This window comes from Sinohyriopsis cumingii, chromosome 10 (assembly GCF_028554795.1).
Source record: "Sinohyriopsis cumingii isolate HCF-2022 chromosome 10, ASM2855479v2, whole genome shotgun sequence".
Lineage (NCBI taxonomy): Eukaryota > Metazoa > Mollusca > Bivalvia > Unionida > Unionidae > Sinohyriopsis > Sinohyriopsis cumingii.
The window spans coordinates 102,579,887-102,595,650 of NC_142970.1; the positions used below are offsets into that span (position 1 = coordinate 102,579,887).

Below are 15,764 nucleotides of genomic sequence, written 5' to 3' on the forward strand. Positions count from 1 at the left end.
AATTAGGTAACACTGGATGATGCTTGACCAGTGTTTACTAATGTGTTGCAAAAAAGTCAATCATTTTCATATTGTACAGATATAATATTATTTATAAACATGAGTTTATGTTGTGTTCGATGAAAAACAGTCACTGGTACAAAATTTCTGATAGCAATCATTTTGAAAAATAACACTCTGCACTTACAGGTAAATGTCTAAAATGTGGCAAACAAAATTATAAGTTTTTGATGCTGGATTGTGCTGCACAACAATCATTGAGATTGACATTGGTATCTGGCTTATTAAAGTGTCTACCAGACCAAATTGGTATCACTGGATGATTACTCACTGAAAACTCGAATGATTCAATCTCAGCAAATCCAGTAAGATTGATATTTGGTAGTGGTCTGTTTATTGCAACTTGTGTCATTTCTTGTGTTGGGTGCCCAAATTGCTCAAAATAATGTTGACACTAATGCTGCCGGATAAGCAGTGATATTGTCAACAGAAATCATGTTAGGGGAATTGTATTTTGTGTTCCAAAGAGTGCCATAGCCAAACTCAGCACAATACTGTGATACATAATCCAGATTTTTTTTTTAGTTGGGTTATATGAACCACAAAAGACAAAATTATAAAACAGTTAATGAGTAAATCATCATTGTCTATGGTAATTTTTTCATATTTTGTTGGAGTGATTCCTTCCAATATGGAACCCCAGACGGCAGAAGAAACTGATCAAATATTGATTTGTCTGACTCAGAGTCATCTCTGTGAAATATCTGGACCAATACAGATTCATGCTAACTTATGTTGTAGATTTCTTCATAGATATCGCCTTCATAAAACTGTATTCTCTTCCTTGGAAATTTTGTCACCGAGTCGGTCCATGCATGTGAATTATGATCAAACAAAATTATCAGAGCACCCTTACTTCAGTATTTACCAGAATTGTACAAAATCTCATTGGTTATAGTTTTTACAATTTTTGGAATCTTTCATGTTTTTTTCTAAAATAAACACATCATTTATTTTAGCTTAGTTCATAAGAGTTTTTTCCCAGTTATTTTTTTTAAAAATCTTGATTCTGTAAGTCCATTTCCTCGTCTCTAGTTTGCAAAATGTTCTCTGACACATTCAGCCACACAATTTAGTGAGTCTGTTTTAATTGAAGCAAGAGCAGCTATGTCTGGTTCGTTCAAATGATAAAGTGCATTAGCATGTGCGAAAACTGGTTATGCATTATTATAGTATGGTTTGACAATTCCGGTGAAAATATCTGCTTTAGAATTTGTATCTACTATGACGACATTGTTTTGTCGCCGTGATTCCTTAACAGGTTCGAGTTTATCATGAATAATCCAAATCAGACAATCTTCACTAATGTGTTCAGCAATAAATTTTATTCTGAATATATACTTGCTGTAATCAACAAGATTATTATTGATAGCAGATGCACGTTTTTCATCCATTGTGGAATCAATAAATGTTCCATCACCATCAATCTTAAATGTTGAAAAAACATGGGACGCACCATCATTGATAAATTCATTCTTTGCTTGTAACTCAAATGGTATTTGTTTTCTGTCACCCGGTAATCTGTCAAAATCTGTTTTGGCGAGGTGCTCTGGCTCAATCACAGATAACCGTGTAAACTCATCGTGTGTTGCTTCTTGTAATCTGATGTAATTTTTGATGAGATTTAAATCTGTTTTTGATTTTGGTGATATGATTATGTTCCCGGTGAGATCTTGATATTTTTTGCAGCAATCTACCTTCATCTCGTCGTCCCACGTTATATGCCTACTTTTCTTTATATACATAATAGTATTTCTCTAATTAGGCTTTCATCTAATTAGACATTTACTAATAGTATAATGATCAACCAAACATATAACAGTTGCTGATGATGGGGTCATCTACACCTTGTGAAAAAAAATATTGCAGTGGTTATTGTGCACTTAATGTTCAGCGTGGAAGTACTGGCTCAAAACATTGTCTGGTTTGTGAGTTGGCGTTAAAGGAAAAACATGATTGTGTGTAGCTTGTGGTGGGAGAAAATATTGTGTGTTGAAAACATGCTTTGAGATTACATATGCTTCAGATGATTTAAAAATCAATAAGATTACATTGACCATTATACTAAAAACTGTAAAATGTATAAAAGTAGTGAAAAATCCATTGAACAGGTTAGTGAAGACTCATCCGGTGCCCCTTAGGTCAATTACCCCCACCATGTTGATATTATGAAAAAAAATTCACATTTTATAGCACATAAAATAGTATCACCATGTCACATATAGTTTATGTTACTGTTTGTTGGTCATTCCAATGGTTCCATGTATTGTTTTTGTGTCATTTTTTTTCACCCATGTCTGGCCAGTTGACCCCCTCCTGCTGCTGTAGATGGTAAGCAAGCATTCTCAATACTGTTGGTTTTTACTAATAAGTATGAGTACATGTGACTGCAAATTCTGTGTCAGATGAATTCTAAATTTAAACAATAACAAGACAAAGTAATAATAATTATTCATGACTGCTGAAGATTAAAATAACTTGCATACAGTATCATTTTGTATCAGTTCTCTATTGTTTTGTGTCGATATGTGTATCATCACAGCAAAAGTATTGATGAATTGATATATTGATAAATGATTTCAGCCCTAAGTTGTACCATCAGTATTTTCAGATGAAAACGATGGCATTAACACAGTTGCCTGAGAATGGTAAATTTCAACTTAGGTCCCCATCAGTTTGAGACTTTATTTAAAATTTCATGAACCATTTTGGTGGCCTAACTGGTTAGAGCAGAGGTGGGCAAACTTTCTAGTGCAAGTGCCGCATGCACAAATTTACACCTTATCGCAGGCCACATAGTTCATTAACACATTAACCCCTAGTGACGACTTTATGGGGCAGGAGGTAGTAGCCTACTGCCAAGCTCTGTAGCGTCATAGTCATGCATGATACACTAAAGTGGGTGGTATTATAGAAAGGTAGACAGATGTAGCTCTACAATGATACCAAATAATCTGGAATATCTAGTTGCACTACAAAATACAGATAGAGAAACCTCATTTTATGGACCCAACTTTTTTTTCTCGCAAAATTTGCCCGTGGTCGGAATCCCAATTTGTGATCGGATTTTAAACTTTTTGGTCTCAGATCTAAGGCAAACCGGTATGAACTGCAAACAGACAGATGAGCCTTTGCAAAAAGTAGGATAAGATGGGCATTTGGAATAAAGAGTGGTCTCCATACCAAAATAATGGCTCTGTTTAGCAAAAAAAAAAAAAAAAAAAAAGTCCAACTTTTACCCTTCTGCTCATGTGTGAGTCAAATAGCCAATGAAAAATGATGTTTCTAACACAACTAGGTAGTATGTTTTTGAAAGATGACTGGGGATTTGGTGTTTTCGAGTCTATTCAGAAATAGCTTTCAAAATGTATTTCCTACTTGATTTTGAGGCAAAAATGGCAAAAGGCTCCAGGGGTTAATGTGTTAAGTAAAATAATATTTGAAATAGCAAAAGCAAAAGGTTTTTCTAAATAGCATCTAATTAACTTTCAGTTGTTAATATGTTGTTATTTTTTGAAAACTTAAACTTAAAAAGAATCACATTTATTTGATAAACAGAGTAACATAAACAGAGTCAGTGCGAATAATGACTTGTTCCTAGGCCACATGAAAACCCTTGGCTGGCCGCATGTGGCCCGCGGGCCATAGTTTGCCCACCCCTGGGTTAGAGTGTCCACCTTGGATGTAGGAGGTCATGGGGTTTTACCCTAGCTGAGATATACCAAAGACTAACAATATTGGTACCAGCAGCTGCCATGCTTGTTGCTCAGCATTAAGAGATTAAAGTTAAGACTGGTCAGCCTGGTGTGAAGTTAATGTGACTGGGTGGGACATGTTGCCACATGTCTGCAGCATGGTGTACCAGTAGTGGACATCACTATAAACTGCCATAATGCAGACATCATTGTGATATGATTAAAATTGTTAAAGCTACATTAAAAATCCAAGACACACACACACATAAACACACAACATTTCACTAAGAAGTTGATTCATGCTGAATGGATAATTGCAGTTTATTATTACTATATAAATTATGCAAAAATGTGTAAAAGATTGGATCTAATTACCTTTGGCTTTAAGAATGCTGGACTTATTTAATTCAACAATTTTATGATTATTTACCTGGCAAACATGTGTGTGTACCAGCATAGTAGATTGACACAATGTTGACTCTTCAACCAGTCATAGACCAAAGTTATCTCACTTGTTTCATCCATGCACCATTATTCAAACTGCAAACACCAAGGTGGGTTTTAAATGTCATTCAGGAGGGAGACTACACTATCATTGTAGATCTGAAAGATGAATATCTACATGTCCTTTATTCACAAATCTTCCAGGAAATTCCTGTTGCTTGCTTTCAGGGAGACAGTTTACCCATTCAGAGAACTCAATGTCAGTTCATGGGTCTGCATACATATTGCAAAGTAATGGCCTACTTCCAGACTATTCACATGCTGGTAACATTAATTTTACCTGGACACCATTCTTCATAAAAACAAGGTGAATTATGTTTTGAATCAAGACATGAAATCCCTTGTTACACGCTCCTCGTTAGCCTTGGATTCCTGTTCAGCAAGGAAAATTCTGGTATCTTACAAGCCAAACATTTTACCCACTTGTGTATGGAGTTCAAACATTTCCATGTCTCCCACAGGAGCATTGAAAATCAGTTGATCAGTGGCTTAATCATCTCAGATAATTATTTTGCCTTCTGGGGAGATGCAGACTTCACTCTGTTAGAGTGCATATTTATGAGGCCATGGAACAAAAATTACCAGTTTTCCAGCATATGAGGTTCTATTTGAAAAAATGGGAGAACCTTATTGACTTTTGTTGGGTGTTCCCTTTCAGATGGAACCTCAAGTTGACAGTTTGTATGGATGTGAGCACAGTGGGTTGTGGTGCACATCATCTTTCATTATTGCATGTGGCCAGTGTACAGTGGCTCACATGGGATTGTCTATCGCATATCAATATTCCACAGATGGAAGCCATAGTGAAAGCATTTTATTGGTGGCAGGAGGAGCTACATGGCAAAGACATGCTTATTGTAATCCAACAAATCCTCTGTCATGAATTATGTCAGAATGCAAGGGGAACCAGATCTCTAGACCTCTGAGTTCTTGTCTGGGATTTTCTGACGTGTCATTGACAAATCCATGTACAAGTTCATCATATTTCGGCAGACTAAATGCATTAATAGATTCACTCTTATAAAAGTATGAACTAATACAAATGGAATGGTCAGTTCATTGTTGGGATCTACCACTGGTGGGTTTATTTTCTACAAGACGGAGTGCAAAACTCCCAGCCTTTGTCTCACTAGTTCCAAACCTGAAGGCCGGGGTAGTTTCTGCTCTTTCCATAGATTGGAATGGCTTGGACACATTTCTTACCCACCAGCACCTTGCAAACATAACACAAATAGGGAAGTGAAATGGGGCATCACCTCATTTTGATTGCTTCCCTGAGGTGGGAAATATACATGGCTTAATGACATCTTGCAGCGGAAATCCCATGGAAAAAAATATATATTTCCTTATCTGCTTTAACAACGATGTTGGCAGCCATTTCATTATCAATGCTCCATTCTGGTTCCCAATGTGGAATCCATCTCACATATGTTAAGGGACCGGAGATGGTCGGGGGGGGCATGGGATGGACCTCACCACCTTCTGCCTATTCTTTAAAAGTATTATGATTTGGCAATATATTTGAAGAAGAAGAAAAAATTGTTTTCTTATTAATAATTGTTCAGTCATGGATACACCTGTGCAGCCTCCCTGCAGTTACAGCTTACTAGAAGAGAGCATTTACTCCTCTCCAATAGTAACTGATGCACATGCAGGATTTGGTTCCAATCCCTGTATCAAGGGGAGAGCACTGTGACTGCCACATATGTGGCAAGACAACAATTAGCTCCCATAGCTAAACTTTTAGCTGGGAAAGCTGAACTTGCAAGTAGTGGTAGTGCTTACAAGGTACTATGATAGGGCAAATATTATGCAAAAAAAAATATATTTTTACTAAAATAAATTAGTATTTCCCATGAGCTATGACATGACATACACATGGCAACCATTGCTGTTCACAGACCAATCAAATAAACAAGTTTATATGTAACCTTATCTCTCAGATATTACAGTCATGCTTGATATAGTCATTGTGGTGGTAACAGTGAAATTTGCATACTGTTGAAAAGATAATGTGAACCAGACATAGATGATGAAAACGCTAACCCTAGTAAGAGAAGATGTACTTAATAAAAAATGGATTGAAGAGTGTTCATGGCTTCATTATGTTGTTAAACTATATGCCATGTTCTGCACTCTATGCCAGAACCAGAGATTAAGGATCAGTGAATTTCAGAAACTTAGCCATTGTATTGCATCTAGCTTGGACTATAACAACATTGCAGATGGGAAAATGCTGGAAACTATTTTCAACAGGAAAGGTAGATGAAGGTATGAACACCTGGAAACTATTTTCAACAGTGCTACAGAAAAGGTAGATGAAGGTATGAGCACCTTTTTGGAACATTTACTATCATTACAAGGATAATTTATCAATAGACAGGTTCTATTCTTTGAATTATAGTAATAATAATAATAATGCTTTATTTATAGAGGGTGACTCATTAGTCAAGGAATATTCTTACTTGAGGCCCTTTTAAGGAGAGTATAACAATGCACATTAAAGGAAGATAGCAATAATTACTGTTATTTTAACATTGTTTAGTAATAAAATATTAAATTCCATTATCTATTAGAAGTACATACATGCTCATGATATCTCTTCTTAAATACTCTAATATTTTCAGCAGATTTTACATGTAGTGGAAGCTTGTTCCTCAGAACTGTACCAGAGTATTGGAAGCTCATTTTAAATTGTTCTGTTCTTGGTTTTGGTGCTAGAAGCTTTCCATGTGATATTGATCTCAATGGATCTCAACTGGTATTGTGTTGTAAAGGGCCTGAATAAGTCCTGAAGATACTCTGGTGCCATTCCATGTAGACATTTATATAAAAGAACTGCCTTGTGAAAATCTATCCTGTCATATATTGTGAACCATTTGAGTTCTGTAAATAATGCTTTTGAATGATGATCAATAGATGCATCTAAAATTAAGCATCCTGCTCATTTCTGAAGTTTATAAAACCTGTCAAACTGAGATTTAGCAGTTTCCCCATACATATGAACAATAATCCATTGTTGGAAGAATATATGACTTGTAGTGTAGATTTCGAGTTTCCATGGGTAAATATTTCTTGATTCTGCTGAGTAGGGCAATTTTGGATGACAGTGTTTTACAAAGCTTATCAGTATGGTCATTCCATAATAAATTATCTGTATTTGTGGATTCATTATTTAATGGTAGATCATTGATATAGATAAGGAAGAGGAGAGGGCCCAAAACTGAGCCTTGAGGGACTCCTGAATGAATAGTGTGAGTGTGAGAGCTAATATTGCCAATGCTTACTTGTTGATACCTTTGGTTTAGGTATGATCTAAACCAGTTTAAAGAAGGATTGTTGAACCTGTAACAGTTCAACTTTTGCAGCAGAATTGCATGATCAACAAGGTCAGAGGCTTTCTTGAAGTCAAGGAAAACAATCCCAGTCATATGTCCATAATCCATTTCCTTCAGCCAAAGATCAATTAATTTGGTAAGTTCTGTTTGGCTTGAGTGGTACTTTCTAAATCCTGATTGCCCAAGATCACAAGATCACAGTTCCATGACTGAATTCCTGTCTGTTTTATTTGATATTATATTGGATCTGTTGGAAGAAAGCATGATATCAGAAAGATAAGATTGATTTCAAGTCTGCATGATTTAAAAGAACAATTAAGATAAGCTCTAATGAGCTTTATAGGAACATTAAAGAACTGAATACTGACATTAATGAACTGATTACTGACATTAATGAACTGAATATTGACATTAATGAACTGATTACTGACATTATAGAACCGAATATTGACATTAATGAACTGATTACCAACATTATAGAACCAAATATTGACATTAATGAACTGCAGGAGAGTCCAGCTGGATGAGTGCACAAATTTATCAATACATTATTATTTGATTTTGGTCATGTAGCTTTTGAAGGATGGTGAATTGAAAATCTGTTTCAGGAAACTAATGAGTCTATCTCCAGCTGTTTCATGCCATATAATTGCTCCACTGCTCACTTATTTAGTTTTGGCTAGGTTTTCCTTGCTAAAAGTGATGGTATTGGATCTGATAGAGCTATTATGGATTAATGGTGGTGTAGCAGATTTTCTGAAAACCTAATCGTCGTACTTGCCTGAGATATGCTCTGTGGCTCACATCTTGCACTTGCTTGGTGGATGCGGCAATGACCATCCCTGAAGGACTATAAACATATTCCTTATTCCATGCACATGTATTTTAAAAGCATTGACATGCTCATCAGCTCTAAAATTCTGGCCAGCTCTAACAGAAAACCTAAAATAGCCTCTTTGGAAGTTCATTGTTGGCTTTCCTTAATTGCAGTACAGCACTCGTTGATCTCACCATTAATTGTATCTTGGCAGAGGTTGGTTTGGATATCATGGGTAACTTGTTATACCATGCCCTGATTTCTTTCTGAGTCACCTCCATAGTGACATTTTCAGATATATTTGAGTGTTAATCAAAACTCTGAAGTTTAAAGATCATTGTGACAAGCCCAATATTTAAAGAAAATCGATGTTATGAACAACACTTATCCTGATTTCTAGAGACAGCTTGTGAAAGTTACAATTTCACTGGATTTGACTTCAAAAGAAATGCATGCAATGTATGGTTGACAATGAAAGCAGTAGAATGTGCTGAATTTCTCTATATCATTTCTCAGGGATGTTTTCCAAAATGTTTGATGCATTTAATGTCTTTGAACCTACCAATTTTCTGGACAGTGTATCAGACAGTGAAAGATATGGAAACAACAAAATAGGAATGTTTCTTGATCACTATGAAAAAACGAAAAGAGTACTGCAGTTTGTTAGGAGTAATCAATAGAAGAAAATAGCATAGACCCGTATCGTCTGGTGCAGTTTGGGTCTGTGATGTTTGCCATTAGACCAGACCTATACATCAGTATAAATGGTGTCTGTCTGTGTGTGTGTGTGTGATTTGGACTTTTAAGATAGCTTTAACATTTTTTCAGTCATATTGCAACAATGTCTGCAGTGTGGCAGTTTATAGTGATATCTATATTGCATGCAACAATGTCTGCAGTGTGGCAGTTTATAGTGATATTTATATTGCATGATGTCCCACTTAGTCACAATTATCCTGACACCAAGCTGACCAGTCATAACACTAACCTCTTAATGTTGAGCACATAATGAGGCAGCCATTAGTACCAATTTTATAAGTCTTTGCTATGACTCGACTGGAGTTTGAACCAGCGACCTCCAGCATCTGAGGTGGATGCTCTAACTACTAGGTCACAGTATAAATGGTAATGGAATCTGTTACTGTAACCACCTTATAAAGGGACTACATTATACTGGGATATCCTGCAAAGAGGTCTTCTGATGAATGTTGCCTTCATTTTTTTCCCATTATGTCACTGTGCTGTAAAGCACCAAACCAGAATGAACTGGATCCCAAAACATGTATATCAGTATATCAGTGTCCCTTCTGGCAATGCAGTTATAGTCATAGATGTCATCAAACTGTTTCAAGTTGGTTTTAATATTACTATATAAATTATTTCATTTTCTGCATCAACTTATGTCCCAGTCCAGTCCAACTGCAGACAGCATATAACGTGATCTGCTATCACTTAATGCACCCACCAATCAAGGTCCATTTTGTTTGTTCTGCAATTTACTCTTAACAAACAGCATAGACCCAGATCTGCCAGTGCATTATCTGGCTCTATGCAGATGGACTCAATTTATAAGCTTGTATATATGGTATTTTACTTCAAATTCGTTCTATATTTTGTGCGCAATCATTGGAACAGGTGCTTTTTATGGCTCCAGTGAACATTATTATAAAGGCAGAACCCATTTTCTGCAGTTACATGCACATAATTCTTTATATTTTTGCCCAACCTCACCATTTGTAGGTTATATAGTGCTAACTTTGTCCTTGTATTCATACATCCATCCATCTGTCCATCACACTTTTCTTAAATCATTTTTCAGGCATTATGGTGGGACGTCTTTGATCCGTGAACACATTTCAAATTTCGTTCATGTTTCAGATATATGCTGTTGAAGCTAGTGACATTGTAGAACACACCAAGACAATTGTAGAGAAGAACAACCTAGGGGAGATAATTCAAGTAATACATGGTTATGCTGAAGAGTTGAAGCTGGAAGAGGGAGTTGACCTTATTATATCAGAATGGATGGGAACTTTACTCTTGGTAAACAATTAGTTGACTCTTGGTAAACAATTAGTTGACTCTTGGTAAACAATTAGTTGATCATTTTTATAATAGTTCATACAGCTAGAAATAAGCAGGGTATTAGGTAAATTATAATGTTCACTTAGCTTACTGTTGATCTAGGCTTATATTTGAGTGAAAACAATAGCGATTAAATCATTTGTTTAAATTTAAAAATACTACTGCAAACAATAAGAGTTTGAAAGACTGTTCAAACTTTGCTCTTTTTAGTTCAGTAACTAACAGGAATATTCATTTATGAATACATTACTTATGTCTCTTGTTCAAAAAGGAAAATCCTCCATATGTATACTTGTCAGTATTAATGATGCAAAAGATTAACTTGTAAGATAGGGTTGCTTATCAGGAAGAGGAATTTGTAACTATTAGTGCAAGCCTGCTTGTTTGATAAATGCTAAGTAGAGTGAACTCTTGAATTCATACATGTCTTGGATAAATATGATAAGTGAATCAAAATATTTACCAAATTTTTATTCAAATTCCATTAGTTTCAAACACTGGCAACCTGGGCTCCATCAGTCTTCCTGATTGAAGGATTTGTGACATCACGAATGTCACATCTGATTTATTGCCAGTACACTGACCTGATGATTTGTTGATACCATTAAGGTCATTTTGGAGCTGTTAAATGAAATCACACAGAACAATGATGTTGATCCATATAGTAAAAAATAAAGATGAAATCAGGTTATGAAGATGCACAAAGAACCAGTCTATTATGATTTTTCTGACTTCTTTGAGATATGATCACTTTTCACTAAAACAAGATAACTATAAATTATTTGTAATACAAACTTAAAATTGTATCAATATACTAAGACATGTGCTTTTTCAAATGAAATCAGATTCCACTGAAATGAAATCCACACTTTTTAGCAAATTTCAAAATTATGAGTCGCTTTCAACCAACGATCATCTTGGTACAAACCTTGAGTCTATTAAACATTAATATCACAAGTACTGGCAATTACTGCTTTTACATGTGAAGGATTTACAGAGATGGCAGTATCTTGTGCATCAATAAAACCATCGATTGCAGAAAGCAAACATTTTGCCTTACAGATGCGCCAACAAACAAAACTTATTTTTGTACACATTTGTATGTAATTTAATCACTTTGTCACAAGCATTTTTTTTTTTTCCACTTAATATCCCCAGGTCATGGTCATATTTTTTTGTTAGATTCTTTCGGTTGGCACATGTCCATTTAATGTCCTTTGAGTTGTGGTCAGTTGTTGTTTTAGCTTTTTTTGCCTAGCATACATATTGGAATGAATACACTAAATATGTGGTGTCATGTCAAGTTTGTGGTGTCATGTCAAGTTTGCATAACCATAATCAGATTAGTGGTAAATACACAGAATAACATGCTAGTCATTAATGGTGAAAATTTCTAAAGCTTTCTCATGTTGTCAAGCTGAACAAGTAAAGTATAATCCATGTATTCAGTAGGATGGTGTTTTTTTTATAGAGTACAGGATTCGTGTAACATTTTATTTAAGCCAAACACAGACACGTGTACCACAGTGGCCTGGCTCCAGATCTCTTATTTTAGTAGATTTTCAGTAAGGTCACATACAAATCTGAAAGTGATCAATATCAGATACATGGTTACTTACAGAGGAATGTGTGCAAATTCAGAGCAGAAAAAATATATCATAAACAACTTAAATATTCATGGGTTGGTTGTAAACATTTCACACTGCTTGAAGATTTACAGAGAAATGGACAAAGGAAAATGGCAAATTTTGGCTCAGCTTACCATCTTGTTTCCCACTTTGAGATGTGAACCATTCTGAATTTTGTGGAATTGTTACTGATTTGTAGTGCAGAGTCTGCATTGTGAATAATATTCATGACATTCCAGAAAGTGTAAACTGTATGATGGTTGAAAATTTGAGCATAGTTTTCAGTGTGGACACAGAATGGGAGAAAAATGCTTCAGCATGGTATCACAGTTTGTAGAACATAGTTTTTCAGCGTAAAAACAGAATGTTCCTTATTCCAGGTATCTTTTTATAAATGAATATATATATATATATATATATATATATATATATATATATATATATATATATATATATATATATAAAAAAAACTAATTATCATTCTGGAGAAAGTACTGTTCAAAACAATAAAGAACCTGACATTGAGGACGTCTCCAGAATCTCTACATGATCGTCAATACTAAAATTCATGTGCATCAGACTAAATGACACTAAAGTAGAGTGTATTAGTACAATATGTTGTTTAAATTTGCTTTCATATGTGTGTATTCAGAGATTCTGTCACACTGGTATGTGGGTCGGTGATTCTTTATTGGGTTTTCCCAGGTTATTCCTCCACCATTTATACTGGGTGCCATGTATAGCCTATTTTGTGCTGAAAATGGCATTAAACCATACTACAACATCAACTGCAACATCAACTGCAACAACAACAGCAACAACTTCCTTACTGATACATAGTACTGGTGCTTGTGAAACCCTAGTGAACTCTCTATTAGTGTAATAGATAAGTTTGAAAATGATTGACTGTGACATGGACAAAGGTGTTCCATTACACATTTTTTATTCTTACACCACATGATTGAAAAAAGATATGCCCTGATATGAGAGAAAGAGATATGTTTGAGCCCTTTATTATGCCATTTAGCAAGACATGACTGCATTTCTATAAAAAAAATTTATAGAGTATATTAATTTCTGTTTTAGTTTGAAATGATGATAGAATCTGTGATATTGACACGTGACAAGTTACTGAAAGATAAAGGAATGTTGTGGCCTTCCTCTGCCAATCTCTTTCTGGTTCCCTGCTCTGCACATGCTCAGTATAGTCAGAAAATGGAATTCTGGGATAGCCAGTATGGTTTTGATTTTTCACCATTAAAGTGAGTATGCATATGTTATTGATGTCCATGTTTATAAAGCAGCTCATTTACTCAAAGATGTTATCAAATTATCATCCATGTTTTATATTCTCACAATTCTTCAGCTTGAAAGAAGTTCAAAATCAAAAGTTTATAAATTTGGCATTCTGTAACTGTAAAGATTATAGAAATTTAGAAATTTTCTATAGTTTTATTTTTTTTCTCTATCTGTACCCCAAATTATAACATATATGTACTTATGCATCATACCTGTTTTTTGTGATTTATTGATAAAGCTTGAAAAGACTGTAAAATTATTTAAGAATAAGGCCAGGTGTCATGTTTTGAAACTTCTGTCTAATAATGCAGTTGTTTCTTGCTTTCTGTAAAATCTGGAAGTTATTAAATCAGCCCTATCCATCCTTCCAGCTACACTCCTGTCCCACCTTGATTTCTGCACAATAGCTACCCTAATTATCCAGACCAGTTCAAGATGTCTCTTCGAAACATGGTACACATATTGCTTTGGATTATCAGATTGTAAGTTCATTTGTGCTAGTTGTCTTTGGATGACTTGGAACAAATTCTTTGGGAGCTTTGAAACTATTTAATGTCCTGGTTTCTAGTGTTTGTTGAGGTGTGTGGGTGGAGGTCCATAATGTACCGTGTTCACTGGCTTACAGGTCTAACTTCAAATTGCACAGAACCAGAACTGTAATTGCATAATTCAATGGCAGATCTGGGTCTGTGTTGTTTGCAGTTGGCCTCAGCTTATAAGCAAATGTTTATGGCATGGCAAGAAAAAAACCCATAAACAATTGCATGTCTTTGTGGTACCAGTATATATATATATATATATATATATATATATATATATATATATATATATATATATATATATATATCCACAAACACTTCCAGGGACATAACTCTTTCAGATTAAATAAGTTCAGGGCATTTTTTCAAAGATCTATTTGACAGATTTCATCAAACACATTAGAACTGTTTGTGGGCACCCAAAAATGAAAATAAATTATTGGATGAATTTTCTTGTCTTCCAGGCCTGTAGCGCGACAGGAGTTTCTTCATAAGCCAGTACATAACCATGAAATGAAGCCTGAGGACTGCTTGAGTTTACCTGTCAGTGTTCTTTCCATTGACATGAAGACTGTCAGAGTGGCTGAACTGGAACACTATATGCATCATTTCTCCTTTCAAATTCAGAAAGACCAGGTCATGCATGGTTTCGCTTCCTGGTTCCAAGTGACATTTGATCCATTGGGTCACAATAATGAAGCTGTGATACTGAATACAGGCCCCTGGCATGAGTAAGTATCAATACTAATGCAAAGTATTATCCATCCATCCATCCATCCATCCATCTAGAATAAAGAAAGTTCATTTCAGTCACATAAGCATAACAGATTTATGGGCTGTGATGTTTTGTGCAAAAGTCAGGAATAAAAACTAAAATTGAAAACTGGTAACACTCTCCTTTACTTCTCTAAATATTTTTTTTATTTTTTCTAATGCTGTAAGTGACTTGAGAATTCGTTGACTAAATGCCTACTCAGCATGAAGTACCATTGGCTGCACTTTTTGGAGCAAAATTGATCAGTGTTCTGTTTTTAAAAAAATACCCACAGTTATGGCAGCTTCTTCATTAACCGTATTACACAAAAGCACTGTTAGCTTCTCATGGGTCGGTGGTTCTTTCAGGGGTTTTCCTGGGTTGTTTCTCCACCAATAATACTAGCCCACGTGTATAGCCTAACGTGTGCTAAAAAATGGTGTTAAACCCTACAACAACAACAAAAGCACTGTATTGACATGTATAAAGGACAGATTCTGCAGCAAACTGTATAGACCCAGGTCTGCCATCATACAATTCACTAGCACATGTGAGTCTGTGCAGTATGTTAAGACTAATCAGTAGCACAGACAGTATGGACCTCTTGTGCTGGTGCATTATGTTACGGTAGACCATGGTCTTGCTTACAGTTGGCCATGATTTTTATGTAAGTTTATACAGTACATTGTTCTGCTATGCAGTTATGAGAGTTATGAATAATACACATCAATAAACTCCACAGTCAATGTAGATATTATATCACGACATGACTGGAGAGATTCTCTCAGATGTCACAGAGCTGTGTCTCAGCCACCCGCAACCATTGGTGTCCCATGCTCCATCTGCAACTGCCTGTGTGCATTGGAATTTGGACTCTGGAGCCACATGTGCATCCAAGATCAATGAGATCGCACAACTTGTCTTCCTTGGCCCGAGAGACTACCAAGAGAGAGTATATAATAGCTTCCTTGCCACCCTACGTTGACTTTGAATACCACAGTAAATGAAAATACTAATTATTATAATATATAATAACTTCCTTGTC

The 15,764-nt window shown here is 35.4% G+C and overlaps 1 protein-coding gene across 2 annotated transcripts in view; it reads left to right on the forward strand.

Annotated features, from left to right (window-relative positions):
- Positions 1-15,764, forward strand: part of LOC149790737 (protein arginine N-methyltransferase 2-like) — an 82,799-nt gene that overhangs the window by 23,665 nt on the left and 43,370 nt on the right. For both annotated transcript variants that reach the window (XR_016423890.1, XM_089972790.1), the window contains exons 5-7: positions 10,293-10,457; positions 13,214-13,389; positions 14,430-14,696. Coding sequence is in view for 1 of the 2 variants with exons in the window: in XM_089972790.1 (XP_089828916.1) it covers positions 10,293-10,457; positions 13,214-13,389; positions 14,430-14,696 (608 nt within the window). In the remaining variant the exon portion in view is untranslated. The remainder of the gene's footprint in view (positions 1-10,292; positions 10,458-13,213; positions 13,390-14,429; positions 14,697-15,764) is intronic.